General features: G+C 42.6%; 1 protein-coding gene across 3 annotated transcripts in view; it reads right to left on the bottom strand.

Moving 5' to 3' along the window:
- LOC135253628 (early endosome antigen 1-like) overlaps window positions 1–22,590 on the bottom strand; it is a 125,915-nt gene that overhangs the window by 40,692 nt on the left and 62,633 nt on the right. For 2 of the 3 annotated variants that reach the window (XM_064333172.1, XM_064333170.1), the window contains 10 exons: window positions 21,935–22,102; window positions 20,460–20,543; window positions 20,078–20,245; window positions 19,145–19,387; window positions 17,407–17,637; window positions 16,544–16,774; window positions 15,534–15,668; window positions 11,955–12,227; window positions 10,018–10,264; window positions 1,286–1,475 (listed from right to left, as the gene is read on the bottom strand). In XM_064333172.1, coding sequence (XP_064189242.1) covers window positions 1,286–1,475; window positions 10,018–10,264; window positions 11,955–12,227; window positions 15,534–15,668; window positions 16,544–16,774; window positions 17,407–17,637; window positions 19,145–19,387; window positions 20,078–20,245; window positions 20,460–20,543; window positions 21,935–22,102 — 1,970 coding nt within the window. The remainder of the gene's footprint in view (window positions 1–1,285; window positions 1,476–10,017; window positions 10,265–11,954; window positions 12,228–15,533; window positions 15,669–16,543; window positions 16,775–17,406; window positions 17,638–19,144; window positions 19,388–20,077; window positions 20,246–20,459; window positions 20,544–21,934; window positions 22,103–22,590) is intronic. The other variant, XM_064333171.1, reaches the window with a different exon arrangement.

Below are 22,590 nucleotides of genomic sequence, written 5' to 3' on the forward strand. Positions count from 1 at the left end.
GAATGCCCGCACAAAGTCGCAGGAAGTATAGCCGTAAAAAGGTAATCAATAAAGTGTCTATTTCTGTTCCCCGCGCAATGGGACCTGGCTGCAGTTGAAAAACAATCAATACGACAAATTATTACAATTTCCCCACAACCTCCACCGGACATTCGGCAGAGCTGAGAACACACGGGGGCTTCGCGCGAGCGGCGAAGTTAAATTGATGTAAAGTAACGCGGTTAAACGCGCGCTAAATGCCCGCTCCGACGTGCTCGGCTTGCTAACGGCGCTAGTTTTAAAGGGCTGTGAATGCCCCCCGCGCGAACGAACGCATTGCGTGGTGTCTACAAAGTGGCATCGATAAAAAATACATTTAGAAAAAAGGTACGTGTGAAAAGTCTGTTTGCGCGGCGGCGCGATCCCGCTAATGCAAAACGCTGCGTCGGGACGCGTCTGAGTCGGCCGTGGAAAAGCGGCGTGAGGTCAGAGGCGCCGCGGCTCGGACGTGCGCCCGGTTTACGTTTGGCCGGGAGGCTCTGAGTAGCGGTAACATGTTGGGGGTATACGCAAGGCGGGCATCGCCACGGCGCTCCGTGCCAGAGGTCCGACTCGCGCCCGCTGCGGAGGGGAGAACGGGAGGGCGTATGAGCGTGTGCAAAAGGGCCCGGAAACAAAAGGGAGGGAGTCCCCGGCAACGGATGAAAATCATTCTCGCGTCCAAGCTTGAGGTTAACAATCGCTGCCGCCGCCGCCAAGGTTTCGGAACGCGAAAACGCTCGGCGGCTTCCCCCTCGCCAAGTCCCAGAGATCTTAATCGAGCCTGACGGAAGGCCGAACGTCACGAACCTCACAAAATATACTTAATTCATAAATTTAAATTTACAACCGACACACGCTGGTATAAAGATGGCTGATTCACCCAAACATTGCATTAAAATGACCAACCTGAACAAACCGGGAATCAAAAAAAAAATTTGAAGCGAACGGCTCCCTAATTTTCCTCCCCAAAATGACAACGCTGATATTTAAAAGCAGCTGAATTGTATTACGGTTGACATCTGCGATTATTATCATATTCCTGAATGTTTATCAAAGCGTATTTCCCCCCTATATTTATTCACAGCACCATAACACCGTACAGTAATGGCTGAGATGCACACTTGCAGCAAATGGTGTGTTTTTGCGAGATAACGTCAGTTTGGATGTAATGGAAAAGAATGAAGGGCTGGATGGAACGCAGGACGGAACGCAGGACGGAACGCAGGACGGAACGCAGGGTGGAACGGAACGGAGCGGAGCTCACGTGAGCCGGGCGGCCTCCTCCTCGGCGACGCGGGCGCGCTCGGCGGCGCTCCTCAGCTGGGCCTGGGCGGCGCGGACGCTCTGCTCCCGCCGGGCCTCCTCGCTGGCCCGCTCCCTCAGCTCCTCCCTCGCCGCGCTCAGGCTGGACTCCAGCAGCAGGGCCCGCTCCTCCCGCTCCGCCCGCTCCTGCGCTGGAGAGAGAGAGAGGGGCGGGGGAGGGGGGGAGACCACCGTCACTGCACCCCGCCGTACACTGCACCCCTCCGCCCCCCCCCCACGCCCCGGCCTGGGGGCTGCGTTAGAGGTCAGAGGTTTTTAACCTTCTTCAATTCTTCCAAAGGCAAAACCGCATTTCGCTCTGGGAAGATTCATCATTACATTCAACGTTTATGCAACGGAAACAGGGACAAAATGTAGCTAATAAACGCTACGGTGCCAAAAACAACGAGCAGGAGAAAGAAACAGAATCGACAGCCTTTTTCTTCAGGGTTTTTTGCGAAAGGCGCAAAATACATACGACGCCGTGAAAATATGTCACAAAGGATACACTACACATGACCGCACACTGCAGAAAAAAATGGTGGACGATCCAAAGGAGGAAAAAGGGACATCATTTTCTGCAAGATGAAACAAGCGCATCTTCTGAAATGATAAAACATGATTAAAGGCACATAAAATGAACCCTACAAGAGGGGTTTCATTAGTTTTAGCGGGAGTCTCCCATTAAAACATAAATGCACTCGTGCACAAACACACACACACATATACGTGTATTCATATTCCATGACTGTCCGATGCGCAGGGCTGGGGGAAAAGGGAAAAGAAAAAAAAAAACCTTTTGTTGTGGTAATACAAAAGAACTGTTACCGTTCTCCACCAATAGATGGCACTCTTTACATTGAACGCAGCGCTGCGGGGACGGTACGCTCTGCATTCAAGCAAAGCGTTTTTTTTTTTTTTTACTTTTTATTTAACATGAAATAAAATCCCCTTGTTTTGCACTCAGTACATTCGGCGTATAGAATGTGTATATAAAAGATACGCCCTTGGCGCCCGTGCTGAAATGGGCGTCGCATTTTTATGTGTATGATTTTAAGTGAGAGACAATTTGTTATAACGGGCACATTAAGGCAGAGCCTCTCCCATCCTCTTCTCATTTCAGCTTACAGCCAATTTCTCCCAGATACCCATTTTTTGTCAGTCAAATGTTTGTATGAACGCAGTAATCCGAACTGGCTGGCGTTGCAGGTTCCAGTTAGGCTTTTCGAATACCCAGTGCAAGACAATGATTGGCAACTTTGAAGTGTTGCAGTACTAGGGGTGTGTTTTTAGTGCCATTTAGGGTGCTGGTGGATGCGCGGGTGGGAGGTATTGAGGGGGCAAAAAATGAATACTAAAAAACCAGGGAAGGACATGATTAATTTATGGCATCGCGGTAACCCAACTGTTTAAATTGGAGCCGTAGGAAACTGCATGGCAAACTCGAACCGCTAAATATTTAACAATGCACAAACACCGCTTCGCAGCCCGCCTTAACTGGTTTACAGCACCTCAAGGTAAAACATTGTTAGAAATCTAAATAATCAATAGAAGAAGAAAAAAAAAAATCTTAAAATGCAACTTTTTTCCTAAAAATTCACATTCAAGGCCTACATTCAATATAACCCCTTTAACACTGCACATCTGGGGAACAGACCAAGGTGGGCAATTAACAACAAATATGCATTCAACACAAATAACTGACAGCCCTGCGCAGACAGGTAAAGGCCACGCTGCTTCTGGCCGCGGAATAATAATTTTTAAGGGAGGCCAGCTGAGCCTACGCGTACGACGGCGTCGCCTTCGGAGGGCACGACGGGGGGGGGGGGAGCGGAGAACGGGAGAAACGATTCGGCGAAGGTGTCGCGGCCACATTTGCACGTTTCAGACGCGCCGGCGGCACGAGGAAGCGGCCCTGTGCGGCAGGGGCTGCCGGCCGGACGGACGGACGGACGGACGGACGCTGGGGCCGTCCTGGGGGGGCTTTTAAATCCGGCCTCTCTCCGTAAGGTAGGGGGAACACGCGAGCAAACGGGGGTTAAAAACTGCATCAAATAAAGTTTACCTCTGCCTCCGATTTGAGCCGCCGTTGATTCCAAGCCAGAGGCAGTCGCAACCGCTACTTTATTTACAATCCCTTTGGCAGACTTACAACTGCCCCAGGCTATAACACAGTGCACCTAATGCTCAAACTGGCAGCTAATCTTATGTCAAACATACTCCTTTGATATAAAGTGATCAATAGATTCGTGTAAAGGAGTAATTTCTCTGATGTTTCTACCTAGATTTTCTTTGATTATAATATATTACACTGAGACATGTGTGTGTTTATATGTGTGTATATATACATATACATACACACACACACCCATATACACAAACATATATACTTATAAAGATTCCTCACAAAAGCCATATGGAATAATAAACACATACTACACTGAAATTGTGTGTTTAGATGTTTCCTGTTCTCAGTGATTTCGGATCAATACTCCATGTAATACAATTATCTGCAATGATCTAGATCTATTGGAAAAGAGTTTGCTGTCGGACCACTGGGGGTTTCGCGATAGAATCACACATCACACAAAACAACCATCTTTCCAATTAATAACTGTAAAAATTTGGGGTGACGTTGCACAGCATTACAAAATTTAAAATAGCAATTTGAGCAGGAAGGTGTTCCAGGGATGAAAATATATGGGAAATGTAATATGCACCTTGCCAAGCAAACAAAGAAATAGCATTTAACGACCCTTGTACTTTAGTTCTGGATTCAGTTCTGAATATTAACTGTGGAAATGAGAACAAATTAAACGCAATATTGCAAAATGGACCCCTTAGAAGGTTTTGTTTTCCCACTCACATGCATATTTTAAGCCTAATAAAAAAATATAATTAAATATAAGGATAAAACTGCACCTTCACACTCGCTGAGACCTGGGAGACCACACATTAGGTTAGGGTGGTCAATTCAGTCCATTCCTCTCCATCCATCTTTAATGCTGGGAGTGGTAATATTTCTGATCTCCGTCCACAGCACCCTGCTTTGCATATTCATTGTTGAGCATGAATCATGTGCAGTCTTTTTTTTTTTTTTAATGGCTCTGCTTTCAACACCCGTGGCATAAACTACCTATTTTTCACCTTTTTAGCATTAGTAACATTTGCATTTAAACGCTTTACTGTAGAAATGATGTGCTTAGGATTCTCTAATTAGAATGCAATGTATCATTTGCAGCGGTCCCTCCCGTCTGAGAGCGCGGTGCAGCCGGTGTGCCGAGCAGCTCCATAAATCAGGCCACGGCCGGCCAATAGGAATCATCCCTTCTCACAGAAATAGGTATGTGCTCCTGTAAAAAGTTACGCTCCCGTGTAATTTATCTGCTTGCCCATTACCGCTCATTTAAACCTTTTTTACACTGCAAACAAAGACAAGCAAAGCCCAGCTATGCCCATAGAAAGCGGTCTACGAATGGCATATTGTTATTACAGCGGTAAACTTTAAACATACAGTGCACTGGGAAATCTGCATTCCCAAATTCCATAGAAAACAGTCTGAACACTGAATGCTAATTTTCATAACTATACTGAAAAAACTGATTCAGTTGTCTCCATAATTGATAAGGAAATGTGTGCACATCCATATTCTTTCTTTCTGTCTTAGCAAAACTAGTAGAAATGACCGGTATTCTCAGTTCACTCCAGTCTAGCAAAGAGATCAGTTAGCTTAAGGACCTGACAGATCTGGACTGAGGGATGGTAGCCATCGTTTTTAAGTACATGGGGAGCCAGACTGCATCTTAACCTTAGTTATTCAATGCAAGGACAGATATCTTAACTGTGTTTCTTGTTATTCAAATGAGGCCAGGGGTCTTGTGAGTTTTCTTGAGTTCAGCTAGATGTTCCGATTTCTCATTGCTACCTTACATTTTTAATTCTGAAAAGCAGAATCTACTTTGTGGACACATATTCTAGGTAATGTTGACAAGAACCTATCAACTGAAATATTAAAGGCACCTTCGGAAATATAAATACATATTTAAAATCATAAGATATGCCTAACTATTTCCATCACAAAATTGATCTGTTTGAAGTTCAAACACATTCCCTCAAAACAGCATTAATATCACATATTAACACGCTGCTAAACACATATAGTGCCAGCTTTGAGATTTCATTGGTCAGAATCACAATATTATAGAAATCCTGTGAGTTTGCAGTACAAAACACATTGAACTACAAGGACCACTTTAAAGAAGGAAGTGAAGAAATGCTACTTTACATGCCTCTCTGCTCATCTCACTGGATAGGCTACATTCATTGACATTCATCTATCACGACAAGAGCCTTTAGGGTTTAAGGGTCTTCTTTACGTTATTTCACTTCTCTAAGAAGGCTGCTATAGAACACTTTCATTTCAATACCATATGCTGCAATGAAGGCTCTACTTATCATTAGTGGCTATAGAATATCAAACCTTTAGGCATATGAATAATAAACACTGCTTCCATCTCTATAGTAATATAAAAATGTCTTATTTCACACATTCAACTTAAAGGCACTAAATTATTTGCCACCCTACAAATAATTTTGCTTTATACTTGTTATAACTGAAGGATTTAACCAAGGGCATTTTACAGAATTATTATGAGCAGATGTAATCTAATTGTATATTTTGTCAGTTTCACAGTTTCATGAAAATTAAATCAATGGAAAGTACTTTGTTTGGCCATTCAAATGCATTTATAAAGGCACTCTTTGCTAACTTTCATAGTTATTAATATTTTTTATTTAGTACTACAAAGAAAGAGATGCACCTTTATTCTAAACAAATTTCTAAACAAAATAGTGTTTGCTAAAGAAATGCTTTTTCGCAGTTCATACAAGGATGGTACATTCTCTGGTAAGGTGAATTTTCGAGTGATATTTAATTCCTGCCATCTTATAGTACCATTTGTGTCAAACATAACAGTGACGATGGTACTCCACCTACCAACATTATGGTATAGGAGGTTCCATATGATAGAGCTGGTTCAAAAACGAGTGGTTAAAATGAACCTTTGAAGTATTCTACTGTTCAAAATTGGGACATTGAATTCGACGAAAAAGGCACGCAATGTCAACTGGTTCTTGCCAAAAGCAGGAACAAAAACTGGAAACTGCACTTCAATAAAACGGCAGACAGACTAGGAAATACTGACCTATTTAATAAGAAAATGTTCCATCACTGATGGCAGTATACGAGGAGATTTATTGCTCTCCATATCAAACCCCACTGTTTAGCTTATTTGATTCCTCCATGTGCGAGCGAGGACACAGCTGAGCCCTGGAAATGAGACTAACTCTGTGAGTCATGATAAATCTTTACAATTAGCGATCGTGACAAATACAAGAAAAAGCATTGTGTCTGGAGACATTAATCAGATGGAAAATTAGATAAAGAAAATACCCAAATCAAATAAAGCGCATGAGCATAAAAACACGCAAACAAACGATTTCTGGTATTTTCCGACTGGCAGAAGAGGGGAAAAAAAACAAAAAAACACAAAAGCATTTGCTTTCGATAGCCGGACAAAATGGCCTTCCCTCATTATTATAATACTAATACTTCATTTCATTTGTTTATCCTATTCTCCTCAACTTAAGTCACCAGCCTACGACCGGAAACGTAAACACCTGAGCTGCGTCGCTAGTTTACCAGCGAGCGTCGTGAGGTAAGGCCGCACGGCCCTCAGACTAGCGACACGACGCGCCGCAGAATGAGATCACAAACGTCTCTCCGCCGACAAAGGGGGGGGGGGGGGGGTAGGGGGGCGACTCCCGACAATTAAAGCACTCGGAGCGGGGGCCCGTCTCCGGCGGAGGTGGGCCCCCTGCCCCCCCGCCGCGGCCCCGGACGCGCCGGTTAATTCTTAATGAGGCCGTTCAGCATGTGTAAGCGCATCGTCGCCGAGGAATAACAAAGGCCTCCGCTGCTGCCGATGATGAGATCTCCGCACGGCGCCCGCCGACCGGCGCGAGGCCAATCATTACGCAGGACGCGGGGACCGCCGTCACACGCGCTCCGCACACGCTCGCCATTGAGGCGAGGCTCACTTCCCGCTCTCCGAAGGCGGTGGGCCGCAGCTGCGTGCGGCCGGGCCGGTGCCGGGTCCACGCCGCACCACGCGGGCGCCGCCTCCGCCACCTGGCTGGCTGGGGCGGTGGGGTGGGCGGGGGGGGTTGAGGGGGGGGTTGAAATGAAATGGAGGGAAACAGGGGGAAAAAATAAAGCAAAACAAGTGGGCGCGATAGGAAATAAGTCGGAGAAAATGAGGGATGCGTGGGGCCCATTGTCGGGTGTGAATATAAAGCAGGGCGGATGATGGCTGGCGGAGGGGCCGCCGGCCCGGCTCCCCTTTCCGCAGGTAGTAATCGCGCCTTTTTGAGGGGAGCCGTCATTTCATCCCCCTGATTTCTTTGTGCTTTTTTTTTCCCCCAGACTGACGCGCGGAGAGAGAGCCGCCGTGGCGCGATTTGCGCGACGAGTCCCAGGAGAGGGACGAGTCCCGCGGACGGCGTTTTCGGAGCTCGGGACGTGGCTCGTCGCAGGGGGGGTGGGGGGGCGCCCCACTTTCACTTAATTAAACACCGATATGAATAATTCCTCCGGGGCCGTCAGTCTGAGATAGCGGCCCCGACTCAGGAACTCCCCAAAAAATGAGAAGAGAGAAATACCCCGGCGTTTCCTGGAAGGCTTCGCGCGGACGCGCGTATCCTCTTAGCCGGGAGACGCATAATGAGCATTTTGTCGATAAGTCAAATTTATGGTACAAAGGTGACTGCGGCAGAAGCTACGCCGGGGCCGATGGCGGTCATAAGCATAACCATATTTGCCCGCGAGGAATATAAATGCTAGCCCGGAAAACGATGGATTTCGCGGTTTTTTTTCATATTTATCGAGTGGTTTCGGTGCCACCTCGAGGAGGTGACCTTCCCAAAGTGAGGAAGGTGGCAGCGGTGACTTTTTAGACGGTGTGTACACAGCTAGCGTCGCGCTACCTCGCCGCGTTGTTGTCGGAATCCCGCCTCGCGCCCCCCCGGGGCCCGACCTCCCGGTCCTCTTCGGCGGTTAGAGTACATCGCGGCGCGCACAATTACGGGATTTTATCGCCGAGGTGTTAATGAGGCCGGGCTTTCTGCCTCGTAAAGCTGCTAAGGTTGCCATCAGCCGCTCCCCCTGTTGTGTCTTGGCGCTTAAATAATTCACTCGTTTCTTTTCCTGTACACATAAAATGAGGGCAACGCAGTGACACAAAAATGCTATTTGAATTTTTAAAAAGTAACCACATACACATTGCTTACGTTATAATTCAATTTCATAGACTTACATTTTCGTGAAAAAGATTTCCTAATATCATTTTCATGGTTTTGGTGGCTTTTCAGGAAGTTCACTTCTGATCACTGCACAATAATGCATTCAGACAGGAAATATCCAAGTGTCATATCCTGTATGTCTTGCTCTTTAACACTCTTTTAATATAAAAGAACAAATTAAATAAATTCCATCCAATAATTCCAATAACAGATGCTTTCATTTGCTCAATTCATTCCTCATTTCAGCCATATCAAATGTAATATTTATGTTGTTCACAGAAAGCATTATGATTTATTCACCACATATATTAGTGTTTAGTGCAACAGCTTTCAAGACAATCTGTACTGGCCATTCCACCATTCCCATTTTAACTCATTAAATTAATAAAAGAAATAATAATAACAGGACTCAACGATACTCTAACAGATCAAGACCAGTAATACAATGCAAGGAGCTAAGAAGAAAAAGTACAGACACATTTACAATGATTAAGCTACAGGTTATATGCTGCTTATTGTAAATATTTGAAACAATAGGTTATTTCAGGGCTCAACAGTATTTGGACTGACCATATATTCATACTTGTCAGGAACAGGATAGGATTCCAAAGACTCCTCAAATATCCATCAAATAAAAGTATATAAATCAGAATATAAGCCTCACTGTCAATACCCTGATTATTATATAGAACCAAACACAAATACTAGAGGCATATTCTACTAAAATGAAGAGTATCAATTTAATACATTAAATGAAGAGTTATATTTAATATTTCAATGTGGAAAGAAAGAAAATGCATATATAGCACTGTAAGTGTATGTAACTGTAAAACATTTGTAAATACAGTTTAAATGCACATATGCCATATGACAGGCAGATTTACCAATATGCCTAATTTTTGTTAACAATAAACCATCAGATATGATGACTGACTGACATTAATATTTTACTGACATTAATATTTACTGACAAAATACTTCAATTATTTTCAAAAAGATGAAGCAGGTCTAAATTAAAACACCAATACTCAGAACAGTTCCTCATTCACAAGTCAGATAACACTAAAACGGCAGGTGTCGTCTGACCTAAATAACGCCTAAAATTCCAATTGGCATTTACCCATAAAAACCCAGCAACGTAATAAAACACGCAATTCAAACACGTCAGTCAACAGACAAACTATTTTCCTGGCTCTGCTGGCACTGAGATGTAGGAAGAAAAAAGAAAAGAAAAGAAAAAAAAGAAAACGGTTGACAACGTTACGAGCGCAAGGACGCTTCGGACAGGCCTCGATAGCGACGGAAACGAGCGGCGTTGAGCGGACGGAGCCTCACCCGTCTCTCTGTGCAGCTTGCGCGCGTCGAGCAGCTCCTCGCTCAGCCGCTCCACTTCGGCCCTCAAAGCCAGGTTCTCCTGCTGCTTTTGGCTTTTGTCCCGCTCGGCGGTCCGCACGTCCCCTCTCAGGTCCTCCGCCGCGCGCTCCAGGCGCTCCAGCTGCAGCGCCGCGTCTTTGACGGCCTCCTGCGCCTGAAGAAGGTCGGCCTCGGACTTCTTCAGAAGGTCATCCCTTCTTCGGATCGCCTGACAAGGGCCACAAATAAGAGAGGCCGTTGGAGTGCAGCCGAGGAAAAGTCCTAGCGGCGCGCAGAGAGGCAATGTATCACTTAGGGCCTGGCATTTGTTGGGATTCGTAACAAAAAAAAAAAAAGGGGACAAAAATGACAGAAACAAAATAACGTGTGTGTGTGTGTGTGTGCGTGTGTGTGTGTCTGTGCGTGTATGCGTGTGCGCGTGTGTGTGTGAGAGTTTATAAATATATGTAGTGCACAACTTCCTCGTCAAATCACAGGAACATTAAAGGACACTTTTCAGCATTTAAAATGATTCATATTTGGAGTCATTATCATGCAAGGCTTTACAAGGGAATTTATTCTGGCAAACACAGGAATGGCCTTTTTTTCCTTTTTTAAATTTGCGTAAACGAGGTAGACTGCTGCTGTCGGATGTAAATTCGCACTTTCCCGCGAGAAGGTTATTTCAAACATCCTGAATTTAAACATGACTAAACGGCGCAAAATGATATGGTCAAAACATCAAAAATAGCCTCCATTAGATTCACGGTTGGAAGGGAGTTTACCCAACCTGAGAAACGCCAGTCCCTAACACCAGGCATCGCTGCACCTCCGCTACCCACAAATGACTGGCTTCTCTTGGCACAGCTCCACACCTCAAATCTTTATCATGTTCAATCATGTCCCCCCTAATTTTAATATTTAGTATCCTTTCATGTCTTAATTGCTGTAAATTGCATTCACTTGGCATGATTTCTTGAAATTAATCCCAGAGTAATTTGTTTCTGTCAAGCAATCAAAGCCTTAGAGAATAATGGTAAATGTTATTACAGATCTACATTGAAATGCCTGTCTACGTATTTAGCTTAAGCCCTTAATTATTCCTGCTGCTCAGTTTCAGTTAAAAAGTCATTTGCTCTTTACAGCGATTTAACCGACTGAAAGTCAGCGTGCATTTGGCTGCACTGGCAACATAACAAACGCTCTGCTCAAACGTTTTTTTTCGTGGAATATATTAAAAGGAGAGCAAAGATCAAGTTAAAACACCCAGACTTCCCAGGACTAGGAGGGGAAGGAGAGGGACACTATTGAAAATGCTAAATTTTTATTAACACACTGAAAACCTTTGAACCCTTAAAAAACATAATAGGTCATTTGTACCCATGCATGCACAAGGCTGTGAATGGACTGAGGAGAACATACGCATCTGGAACAGGAAGAATACAAGGAAATACAAAGAAAATACTGTAAGCTTGGGTACGCAACTCAGTACACACTGTACAGTAGACAGACATTGTACAAATGACTAAGAAGCACTTTTACATACATGACCCTGAAGAGCAGTAATTACTTTCAAATACAGCCCTTTCCAATGCTCCAAGCGTGATCAATATTCAATATTGTATCTTGTGTTGCAAACATAGCTCATTAATTAATGAGCAGATTTTCAAAATGTAAGATCTTTAAAGACTTTTTTTTTCTACCCTAAGGACACTTCCCTACATATCATACATACAAAAAAATTAGTCTGTGAGCACGGATCTATAGTCTTTGTTCTTCACCTTCCGTGAGATGATGCATTTCCCTCTCTCGCTTTCGAGAGAAATCAATTAGAGGCAGCCGTGAGGGTGAGGCCCCCGCCATGGCGCACTGGAGGGAACGGCGCGGACGGAACGGGAAGGCGAGGGGGGCGGGGCTACCTGCTCCCTCTGGGCGCTGGTCTTCCTGGCGTCGCTGAGGTCGGCCTCCAGCTGGGCCACTTCCTGCTCCAGCTGCGCGAGCGCGGCCTTGTGGGCCTGCTGGGCGGAGGCGGCGTCCAGGTGCAGCGACTGCAGGGCCCGCTCCAGGGCCTGGCTCTCCCGCGCGCGCTTCTCCAGCTCCTCCCCCAGGCCCAGCGCCGCCGCCTTCAGCTGCTGCGCGGTGGCCTCGCGCTCCGCCGCCTGGGCCTGCCGCTCCCGCGCCGACGCCAGCTCCTGCCGACATCAAAAACCCCCCGGCGGGGATCACAATCACAATCACAAACAGCGGCTAAGGCTGGAGTGAGACCCATTCAAACTCCATGGAATGGGCCTTTCTAAATGCAAACACCTGCAAACACCTGCTAAATTCCTTTGTCATATTTAAAACAAGCATATAATTGTCTGTAAACATATTCATTTTCTTAAATTATGCTACAACAGAATTAATTTGTTGGTTGCGTTGAATGTCAATCCATCATTGGGGTCCAGAAGCATGTTCAGGTTTAGCGTGCAGAAAAACACTCAACAATATCTAAAACAATCCATGTACTACACAGTACTGCTACGCTTTCAGATTCTTAGTTCTCCGTAATATGTTCGTCAAAGTGAATCCACAGAGCAATCGAGCAAAATGATCAAAGTTACTTTAGTTTCAAAAAATCAAAAATAAAGCATACAGTGTCCAGTGCAACATAAGATTCATTTTGACCTGAACACCACATTTAGCTGGGTCCCATTTCTGAAATTTGTTGTGATGACATTCTACGTTCTACTGAATCATTTACCGTTTGAAATCAGGGTCAGTCGTAGAACAAAAATGTTCTTATGGTTTCCCTGTCATTTCAGACTAACACATAATATCCATTTTGTATGTAACGCAGCATAATCAGCACATCCACTTTTATTTTACATCCACCTGACATGCTCAGTTGCATTTGTAGGCCCCTCCTATCAGCATGTGAGTTTGGGAGCGCACTCATGCGCGTCTTCTGAAACGCATGCAGCCCAGTCGGAGATTCTCTTCCAATACTGTGCTAGCCTAGATAACTACCTTATACAGTTCTGCCACTGTTTTAGGCTCTGAAGAAGTCAGACCAGAACTGAGGGACACAGCTAACGGACGCCAGAAACAACATCTGGCAATTTTAACAGACAAAAAAAAATCACAACTTAAAGCAATAACTTCTCCGAATACATCATATTTCAATGATTTTGCGAGGAGCCAACTCAAACATACTCATACACGTATTTATGAGACCAATTTCAATATATGTCTCTGTTCTCCTTTTTAACAGACTCATTGCTAGCAGTACTGGAGGCAAAAACAAATCATTAATTTAAAAATGCAGTATGAACTAAACAATAAATAAATGGCAGATTTACTTTGATAAAGCAGAATTTCTAGTAGCAGGCTGTTATGATGTAATTTGTTCCCTACATGCTGTACACTTGGGATATATTTCACTTTGGACTTGCACATGTCTGTTGGTCTTACCTCCGATACACCAACGCTCCATACATATCATGTAGGCCTACTTTGTAATTAAATTGTATATTTGTTAAAGAGCAAATCAAAGTTTATGGGACACCAGGTTTTCCAGCTCTCCTTTATTGAATAGGAAATGGCGTCACGCAGAAACACAGCTACTTCCTGAACACCAGGGCCTTGAGCACACCACAAAATGGTGGCTTCAAACGAGCTCCTGATACCAATTTCTGACATATTAGGCTATAGCATGCAAAAAAGTTCCAACTGTGATATTTTCTCTCAGGCAAGAACCATGTGGCATCATCAAGCCAAGTGAACCAATGTGTAAGAATATCAAAATCACAAATTTCACTGGAAGTTTCTTTCGAATGTGCCATAACAGGTACATAAAACAGGGACCAGACCTTTACTCCATACTCTCCCAATAAATAAGCATGGCCATGATAAAGCACATACTACCTGAGACTTCAGTGGCTAAATCTGTGCTTGACTGCGGGCCGGATTCAATCAAATGCACTGTTTAAGGGCATGTGGATTTCAATCAAACCCACCAAATTAACCTGGTGCTGTGTCTCAAATAAAGTCTACTTCATTGCTTGCTTTATTGAGATACGGCAAACAAAAGTAAGTGGTTCCTGCCAATGAAAATGAGCTTTCATCAAATGATTGACACTTCTGGTTGTGATTCATTGGTCAGACCACATTTAAAATACCCACAAGCTATTTTGTTAACTACAGACCTCTACCTGGATTGTGAGGTTGTTGATTTGGAGAATAAAGGATCTCACCAAAACACTATATTGATCATTTGGTTAAATGAATGTTCTGATTGCAGGTGCCATCCTTTATAAAACCATATTTAATGTTATCAAGCTGAATCTACACAGTGAGGTTTCCATTTAATTTCTGAAAAGTCATCTTTGCAGAAAAAAAATGTCTTGAGGGTCTCCTGTTGCTGCAGTATTACATAGTAACTAATGCGAAGTCGTATTTTAACAATTTTGTTATTGCCAGTCCAAGTTACTGATTTACAGCTCTGCTTGCATCAATGCAATGTGGAAATGAGGCAAGCGGCTTGTATTTGGTGGAAAAAGTATATTAGCATGTTGCACCACAAGGCAAGATAGAATGCTTGTGGCTCGAGAAGCAAGAACGAACGCAACCAGATTGCAGCTACTTGTGGTCTGGTGTGTGCGAGCTCTTAAGGAAGGAGGGGTGACGTGGCTAACCGGCTTAACCAGGCGCAGACTGCAGTACATGTACCGTATGCACGATTTCTGCTAAAGATTTGAATTCCATCATCATTCAGCGTATCAGAATACCACCAAGTACTTGCTGAGTTATTCATTTACTGTATAAAATACTGTAACCCAATCACATCTGAATAGTTAATTATCTTAAAGTAGCAGATACAATAGCTTTTATTCTGAATATCTTTTTTTTTGCCGCAGTCCTCTTCGATACCACATAAAATGTTTCAACATGTCCTATTTTCAAAATATTAAAGGCAGCACAGGGAAAGGACTACATTATTCAATAGTTTAATTCCTGAAATGGATTAATCGAGTCACAAGACACTATTTCTCGACCCGCTAAACTATTTTTAACCTTCTTTCTTTGACTACATTTTATTAATTAAATTTAAATGGTGAGGATTGTGAAGTTGGAAACAGGCAAACTGAGGGTAAGTTCATTTAGTCTTAAACACGTTTCCGCCCAGGGACCACAATGTTCAGGCCACACAATTGCTTTCTTGGAGTTTTCAGGCTTGAAAGTTTTCAGTTAGGTTTGACTGAATTGAATATGCCCTTGGATTGGCTGTGTGTGTTTGATTGAATCAAGGGGGATTTCTTTGTCTCCATCAAGTCACAGGGCTTGTGGTTTACTTTCCATGTTCCTTGGTTGACGGTGGCTTTAGATCTCACACCTAGCTATTACCAAACAACAGGCGCTTATAAATACAGTGCATACAATCAATGGCATTAAGTGTGCGTAAGACATGTTCAATATCAGCTTTACATTAGGGTAAACCCACAATTTACTTAAGAGACCAGACAGCTTACCTTTTGTAAAGTATCACAGTGTCTTTGCTGAACTTCATACTCCTTGTTCGAGTAACTGTGGTTGAACTGGTAGGATGTAAGTTCAGACTGAAGCTGAAGGAATGTGTTTTCATGATCCAGTATCTATGGGCAAATACGCGTTACAATACAAACAAACAAAAACCAGATAACATAGACATCAGTGTTAACAGAAAATGTCTTAAGAATGGTGGCATGCACACCGTTGCATTTTTCTGTTTTCTCTACTATACAATTCATTTCAGTTGAACATCAATTGAAGGATTTAATGTGACAGGTACTATATACATTGTATCAGAATTGATTTCCGAGTAAAAATAAGGCACTGCCGCAGCATGTAAACATTTTATTAGAAGTATGCATGGTTTACATGTATATGCATAATTATAAAAAATAAAGTAAGAATGGTTGCCGTTGTGATATGCTGACACTGAAGAAAAAAAAGACAAAAAAACAATGAAAATGTCAGTTTTCCACTTTCTTCATAAAAGCAAGGTTTTCACAGATATAATAATATAATATAATATAGTCCTTTCCATATTTTAAATCAGCAACCCCTTTACTGCAGCAATACAAAAATGTAATTTTATCTGATTAAAATTACATTCTGCCAGGCTGACCTTGTAAGCAGCAGTTAAGTTCATTAAAATTACATTTCCCTCATGACAATGATTAATTTATTCCCAAAATCTTCCATAAGAACCATTGTGATACCACTCCTGTTTTATTCATTGTTACCTTACAAATCGCTTTGACAAAGCAACTCCTTCAATGAAATAAAACTGAAAAATTGAAAATATGATGGAAATTAGGCTACTTTAATGATGTTGCTGGTAATAACCCTACATGTATGCATAATGACCCTTACTTAAGCCCATCTTAAGGGCATTTATAACAGAAATATAGACAATGTGACTGTGGTTCAGGCATTCAAATTAAAAAAATGTGTTGGGGGAACAGCACAATGTGCATTAGCTTACCTCTTTGTGTTGAATGTCCACCTGCTCTTTTAATTTTTCGATCAGTTTCTCACATTCAAGGGTGCGGTTACAGCTGCTGGTAAGCCTGTTCTGAGTTGTCTGGAGTTCTTCCGTTAGTTGGTCAATAGCCTCCTCTGAATTTTCAATCTGTTTACACTTCTCCTCGTAGAGACCCTCCAGGTTTGATATCTCAGCTCGCAAGCCGCGGACCATTTCCTGCGCCTCGAGAACCTTGGCATATCCAAAAACATTTTTAATATTTTGCACACAAACTTCTGATGAGAATTCAATAATTCAAACCAAACATGACTATCAATGCATTCATTTTGATTTATATTAATGACGTGAGATGTGACAGTAGAGGGACAGTGCAAAACACAAGTTTGAGACAAAGCAAAGAAAAATGGCACATGTTCATCTAGCTTGTTACAGTAGGTAGTAATTCCTGTGTGGTAACTGAATTGGAGGAATCCAATGGTTTGGGCAGAAATACTCATTTGGAGACAAGGCTATTCCAACCCTGGTACAATCAATACTTGTGATCACAGTCATGAGAATCAGTGATATGCAGTACATTCTGTGTACAAGCACCGGCAGTGTAGGAATACAGTGAAGGCTAACTGCGGGGAGCTATGTCCACATGCTTGCGTTTTGTTTGAACAAGCCGAATTCAGCAAACACAACCCTGCATATCAGCTGCACGTGCTTTCTAATTGGTCTTTTAGTCAAGAGCTTCTGCTTCAAAATTCCAGAATGCACATCCATTTTAGTCCAATAATTTAAAAATATATATATATATATATTTCATGGACTGAACCAAAGTAAATATTAGGTGGGCTGTCCACAACCAGAGGACGGATTACCTGTTTGTCAGAGTAACGGACCTCTTCCTCCAAACTCTGAATATGACCTTCCAGCTGTTGTGCTTTCTCCATAGCTGTCTGATACTTCTGTCTGAAGATGTCAGCTGTCATTTCGTGGTTCTTGGCTGCGTTGCTGGCCTCCCTCAGTTCCGTTTGGACATCCTCCATGCGCTGGTTTAAAAGCAACGTTTCCGTGGTTTGTTTTTTCACCAGCTCTGCACCGTCCTGAATCTGTGGCCAAAGGAATGGAAAGCAAACCATATGCTATGAGACATGAAAAAAATGACTTGACAATATGGCTGAGCTTGTAACACCGTCCTTAAACGCAGTCATTGGAAACATATCCACTGGAGAAAAAAAAACCGATTGGGTATTTTAATATTTTAACCTGACCATAGGGCTACTGAAATTGCAACTGAAATAAAACGAACGTCTAGTTTCACACCAAAGCGCCAGTTAGCATAGACTGGTACTGTGTGTGTGCGTGTGTGTCTTTCTGAGTGTGTGCGTGTCTGTCTGTGAACGTAAGTGTGTGTCTCTGTGTGTATGTGTGTGTGTGTATAGTGAGCACGCACTTGGTAAATAAGTTTGTGTTCACTTGTGGTCCATTCTTAAGTTGGCAACCTTAAAATATTCTGTTGATAATAACAGGCATAAATACGTGATTAATTATACTTTTCATTAAACTCTGAAATGAAGTGAATTGCAAAACAATTATCAATTATACAGTATGAAAGTCATGAAACAGTTGAATGGGTTTAGGGGATATCACTGTATGAAAAAGACCACCAGACATCAGAACGTGTGTGTCTTCTGTAGGCACCACACCATACTGCAGGATTTCAGTTACTTGTAGTATATTAGATATCTGCCTCCCAAAAAAGTGAAATTGCACAATTCATACCCGTCCTCAAAAAAGTAACAATAAATAAATAAATAAATAAATAAATAAATAAATAAATAAATAAATAAATAAATAAATACATAAAAATTATAATAAAGTCAAGTGACTGTTTGAAATGTATAAGTGCTTGATTATGAGACTGTGTTGTTTATGTTGTCAGTGGTCTCAAATCAGCATGAGATCTTCATAACTGTGCCAACTGGCTTTTCTAAAACCGTACTGAATGCAAGCTGAATGTGATTCAGTTAATGAGTGTCTGTGCCAAACAAAATCATAATCATCAAACTCTCCCTAACTGATAAGCAGCCTAATTTGCCTTCTAATTTAGTTTTCCTGATTTTATGTTTCAATGGGCTTGTGCTGACAATTGTTTTCACCTACAAGATAGTTTGGCACACAAATTATATCATTGCATGCTGAATGTTTTCAAGGATTGTTTTTAGAAAATTAAATTTAATGAGCTTAATGGTTGTAACATGTTCTTCTTGTCTTCTTGTGACTGTGACTAAAAAAAAAAAACCCTGTGGTTTGAGCATCACTTTTCAATTTACCAATCAAAAAAAAAAACCAGACAAACGAAACAGTAAAATGCGTCAATGACCTCTGGACCTGTGTGGTGACCTCTGTGTTCTTAGAATCTCCTCCATGAATCTGTCTGTCACACAATGCATTATGACACAACATAATGGTCTAATTCTTTTCACTAACTTTGTTGCTGTCCTACTTTGACCCATTATACTCCAAATAATGTTTTCATAGTCGAGCTTATAATTGACACCAGCAGTTCACTGCGGCATCGTGACTTTGAGGTGAGGGCTGTGTCTGACCCCTTACCTTCCCAAGAGCCTCCTGGTATAAGGCCTCGCTCTGGCTAAGCCTGTCCTCCAGCTCCCTGGTCTTTAGCTTCAGCTCCTGTGTTCTGCTCTGACTGTCCTGCAGGTCCATGCAAGCGCGGTCGAGCTGGTTCTGCAGCAGCAGATCCTTCTGGTTCCAGCGCCCCATGTCGGTGGTGTGAGCCTGCTTCGTGTTGTCCATGTCTGAGCTCAGCTGCTCGACAATTCTCACCTGCTGCTGCAACTGAAAGGGAGAGGGTTTTACTGAGCTTCGACTGCAGAAAAGAGCTGCAATAATTTAATCAAGTGACAGGAAAAATAAATACATACGTTTATCTTTATAGACACCGTCATTTGACAATGCCAAAACTGTGGTGGATCATAATGCTTACACAGCTACCCAAGGGCACAGAATGGAATTTTGCTAATTTCACAACAGGTGCAAGTGCCCACCAACAGATATATCACCTGTATTTGCGAAGAAGGTGTGACTGCAATCCGGCCAATCAGAACATCTGTCCATTCCCTATGTTTCGAAGTGGGAAAATTGCTAATTGGACCAGATAATAAGACCTCTTCTCCCAAGACGCGATGGACAATCCAGCAGGTCTCAACTGAAATGTGAAGCTTGACTTCTTCATGTGTGGTGTCTAGCTAGATATGAATCATTCCTGGTTCACCAGTGAACAGCAAGCTGCATGTTCTGCAGTAACTTATTTTTGTTTCTGAGTAATGATGAGCTAAAACGATATGAAACGTTCACCCGTAATACATATAAATTCATAAGCCAAATATCTAGGAGCAGAAGTAGCGAACTAACAAGTTATAAGCCATTCCGATGTTTTAATACGGCACGGAAGTGACAGTGATATCGTGGAAGGCGTACAGGGACAATGGGAGATCATTTGCGGAGGGCCCCTGGAACCGACGCTACCTGCTGCTGCGCGGCGTGGAGCTGGAGCTGCAGGTTCCGGTTCTCCTCCTCGGCCCGGTCAGCGCGCTCCTCCCCCTCCCTGCTCCTCTCCCACCTCTCTCGCAGCTCGCCCTGCAAGCTCTTCACTCTCTCATTAAGTCTGCCGACCTCGGACTCCTGAAGACCCAGCTGATGGGAGGGAAAAAAAATAAAAAAACGGCTTGATGCATTTCAAACGAACACGCGGGAGCGATGCGCGCCCCAAAGTTCGGCGCCATCTGCATTCACGGCCAGGCTAAATATTGAAAATTATTCCGCTTCTTCTAAACACGAGCCTCATACATTTTTCATGGCCTGGTAAACAAATCCGTGGCAGGGAGCGTCGGGTTGAGAGGACACCCACCTCCTCTTGCGCTCCACGGCACTGCTCCTCTCGCGCTTTCAGGTCAGCCTTCAGTTGCAAAACCGCTTGATCCCGATTGTTCACCTGATAACAAGGAGTATGCAAATGCGAAAGGAGTTCGGGAGAAAAAAAAAGGATATTTACGACCTTTAATTATTAAGGTATATTCCTCTAAGAGGCCTCAGAGCAAAACAAAACAAACAGCATAATTAAAAGGTGTTCTCCCAGCTCACCTCATCTGAATTGCACTATTTTTTTTTTCTCCTCCCAGTGTGAATTTCAAATAAACATCATGAAATGTAACTGATACATTTGCAAGCCTGTTTGCCGTATATTAGATACGATTCCAAAAATACAAATGCAAGCTACAGAGAGGTACAGGTTAAGTTCTTTGATGTTTCATGTGCATACAAATGTCCACCACCCATCTTCCCGCTTACCTCGTATCACCTTTATATAATGTTTCAAAAGCATCCTGCTTCAATTTCTTCAACTAGTTTGAACCTTTTCACTGCTAAAATTTGACATCATTCAGCTGCATTTCCCCAAACAGTACTGGAACCTTGAACTAGTGAATTCATTGCGAAGAACACCGTTTCACAATTCAAGGAGCTGGAAGTATACATACATACAGCATGCACGCACTACGCAGAGATAAAACTATTCTTAATAATAATTTTATTACGGTCAAACAGCCACGAGTACAGCTGGCAGTGGTTGTCATTTGTTTTCATCGTTAACACTTGCTTTCCAATCTGGATAATGCTGTTAAATTCCATTGTCGTGGCGCATATGCTATTGAACCGGCAGAGAATTTCTGAAGTGCACTGCATTGCCCAGACCTAGTGATTATTTCAGCAGTGCACAGGTGCAGATGTGACTCCCTTAGATTATCTTCAATTAGGCTAACAATGGGAAATCAAGTGCTGTCAAAGGATTCGAGCCACAAACACAAAAGTACCTTGATGCAAACCTGTGATCAAAGAAATACATCGACTCATATTCAGAATGTAAATTAATCCAGGAAAGCTTCAAAATACTACGGCAAGAGAAAGACTGAGGTAATGGGAGTTCAGTGCTTTTCAAGCTACCTATTTATTAGGGAACACAATAATCTTTTAAGTTTAAGTTATTTAGCTTATTTAAAGAGAACATTACCACCATTTTATAAGGTTTGCAAGTCTGTTGTAGAGCTAAAATGACAACAAAAAAAAAAACATCACTTATTTTAACATTTTATTCTAAACTAAATTAATAATACACTGGAGAGGCAAAAAAAATATTAAACTCCTGCAAATCTGACTAGTCTTTTCATAGGTATGCAATAAGCAGTACACCTCATAGGACAGTTTGGTCTGTAAACAGAGGTTGCGTGACAAACGGTGACAATGGGGTCCAAGTCAGCACAGAATGTATGATAATGAAGCATTTAAACCGAGCGACGGAAGCCTTCTCGTGTCCTGGCCTACGTGTACCTCTTGTTGCGCTGTTCTGTGTTTCTCCATGACAACCGTCAACTCCAGCTCGAGTTTTTTCTTCTCACTGTTCAGCTTGTTAATGTCCTGGGATTGCTCCTTTATTTGGGCTGTCAGTTGCACGGTCTCTTCCTTCAGCTTCTGCAGGAGATTTTCCCTACGGAGCAACTGGAAGCGAAAAACAAGGATACAAGCCTCATTTCAAATCACTTAACCCTCCCTCTTTCAAATGCAACAAAAGTGGAGGAAATAGCTAGTACTCCTGTTTGGGCAACACCTCGATTTTGAACAAAGAATCCAATGTAAAAAATAAAAATAATAAAATTCATAACCGTTTTACTGATTTATCTCAGAAACGCTACTGACAGCTTTCAATGCAAACATACTGAAATACACTCGATCACTGGTGCATTTTTTAGATTAAAATGTTTACCATTTACCTATTGATGACAACAAATAATATAGTTGTTTGTCCAGATGCAAAATTTGCTGTTTGTTTATTAGATGGACTGACACCATCAGCAATATGATTCTGTATATCTGTTAGTACATAAGTTAGTATCATTTCCAAGGATCAGATTAACGGAATAAATTGCATTTGTACACCACACACAGAACAGCAAAAATGCAATCCAACAAAGATTCAGTGAGGTGTG

This window comes from Anguilla rostrata, chromosome 4, assembly GCF_018555375.3.
Source record: "Anguilla rostrata isolate EN2019 chromosome 4, ASM1855537v3, whole genome shotgun sequence".
NCBI lineage: Eukaryota > Metazoa > Chordata > Actinopteri > Anguilliformes > Anguillidae > Anguilla > Anguilla rostrata.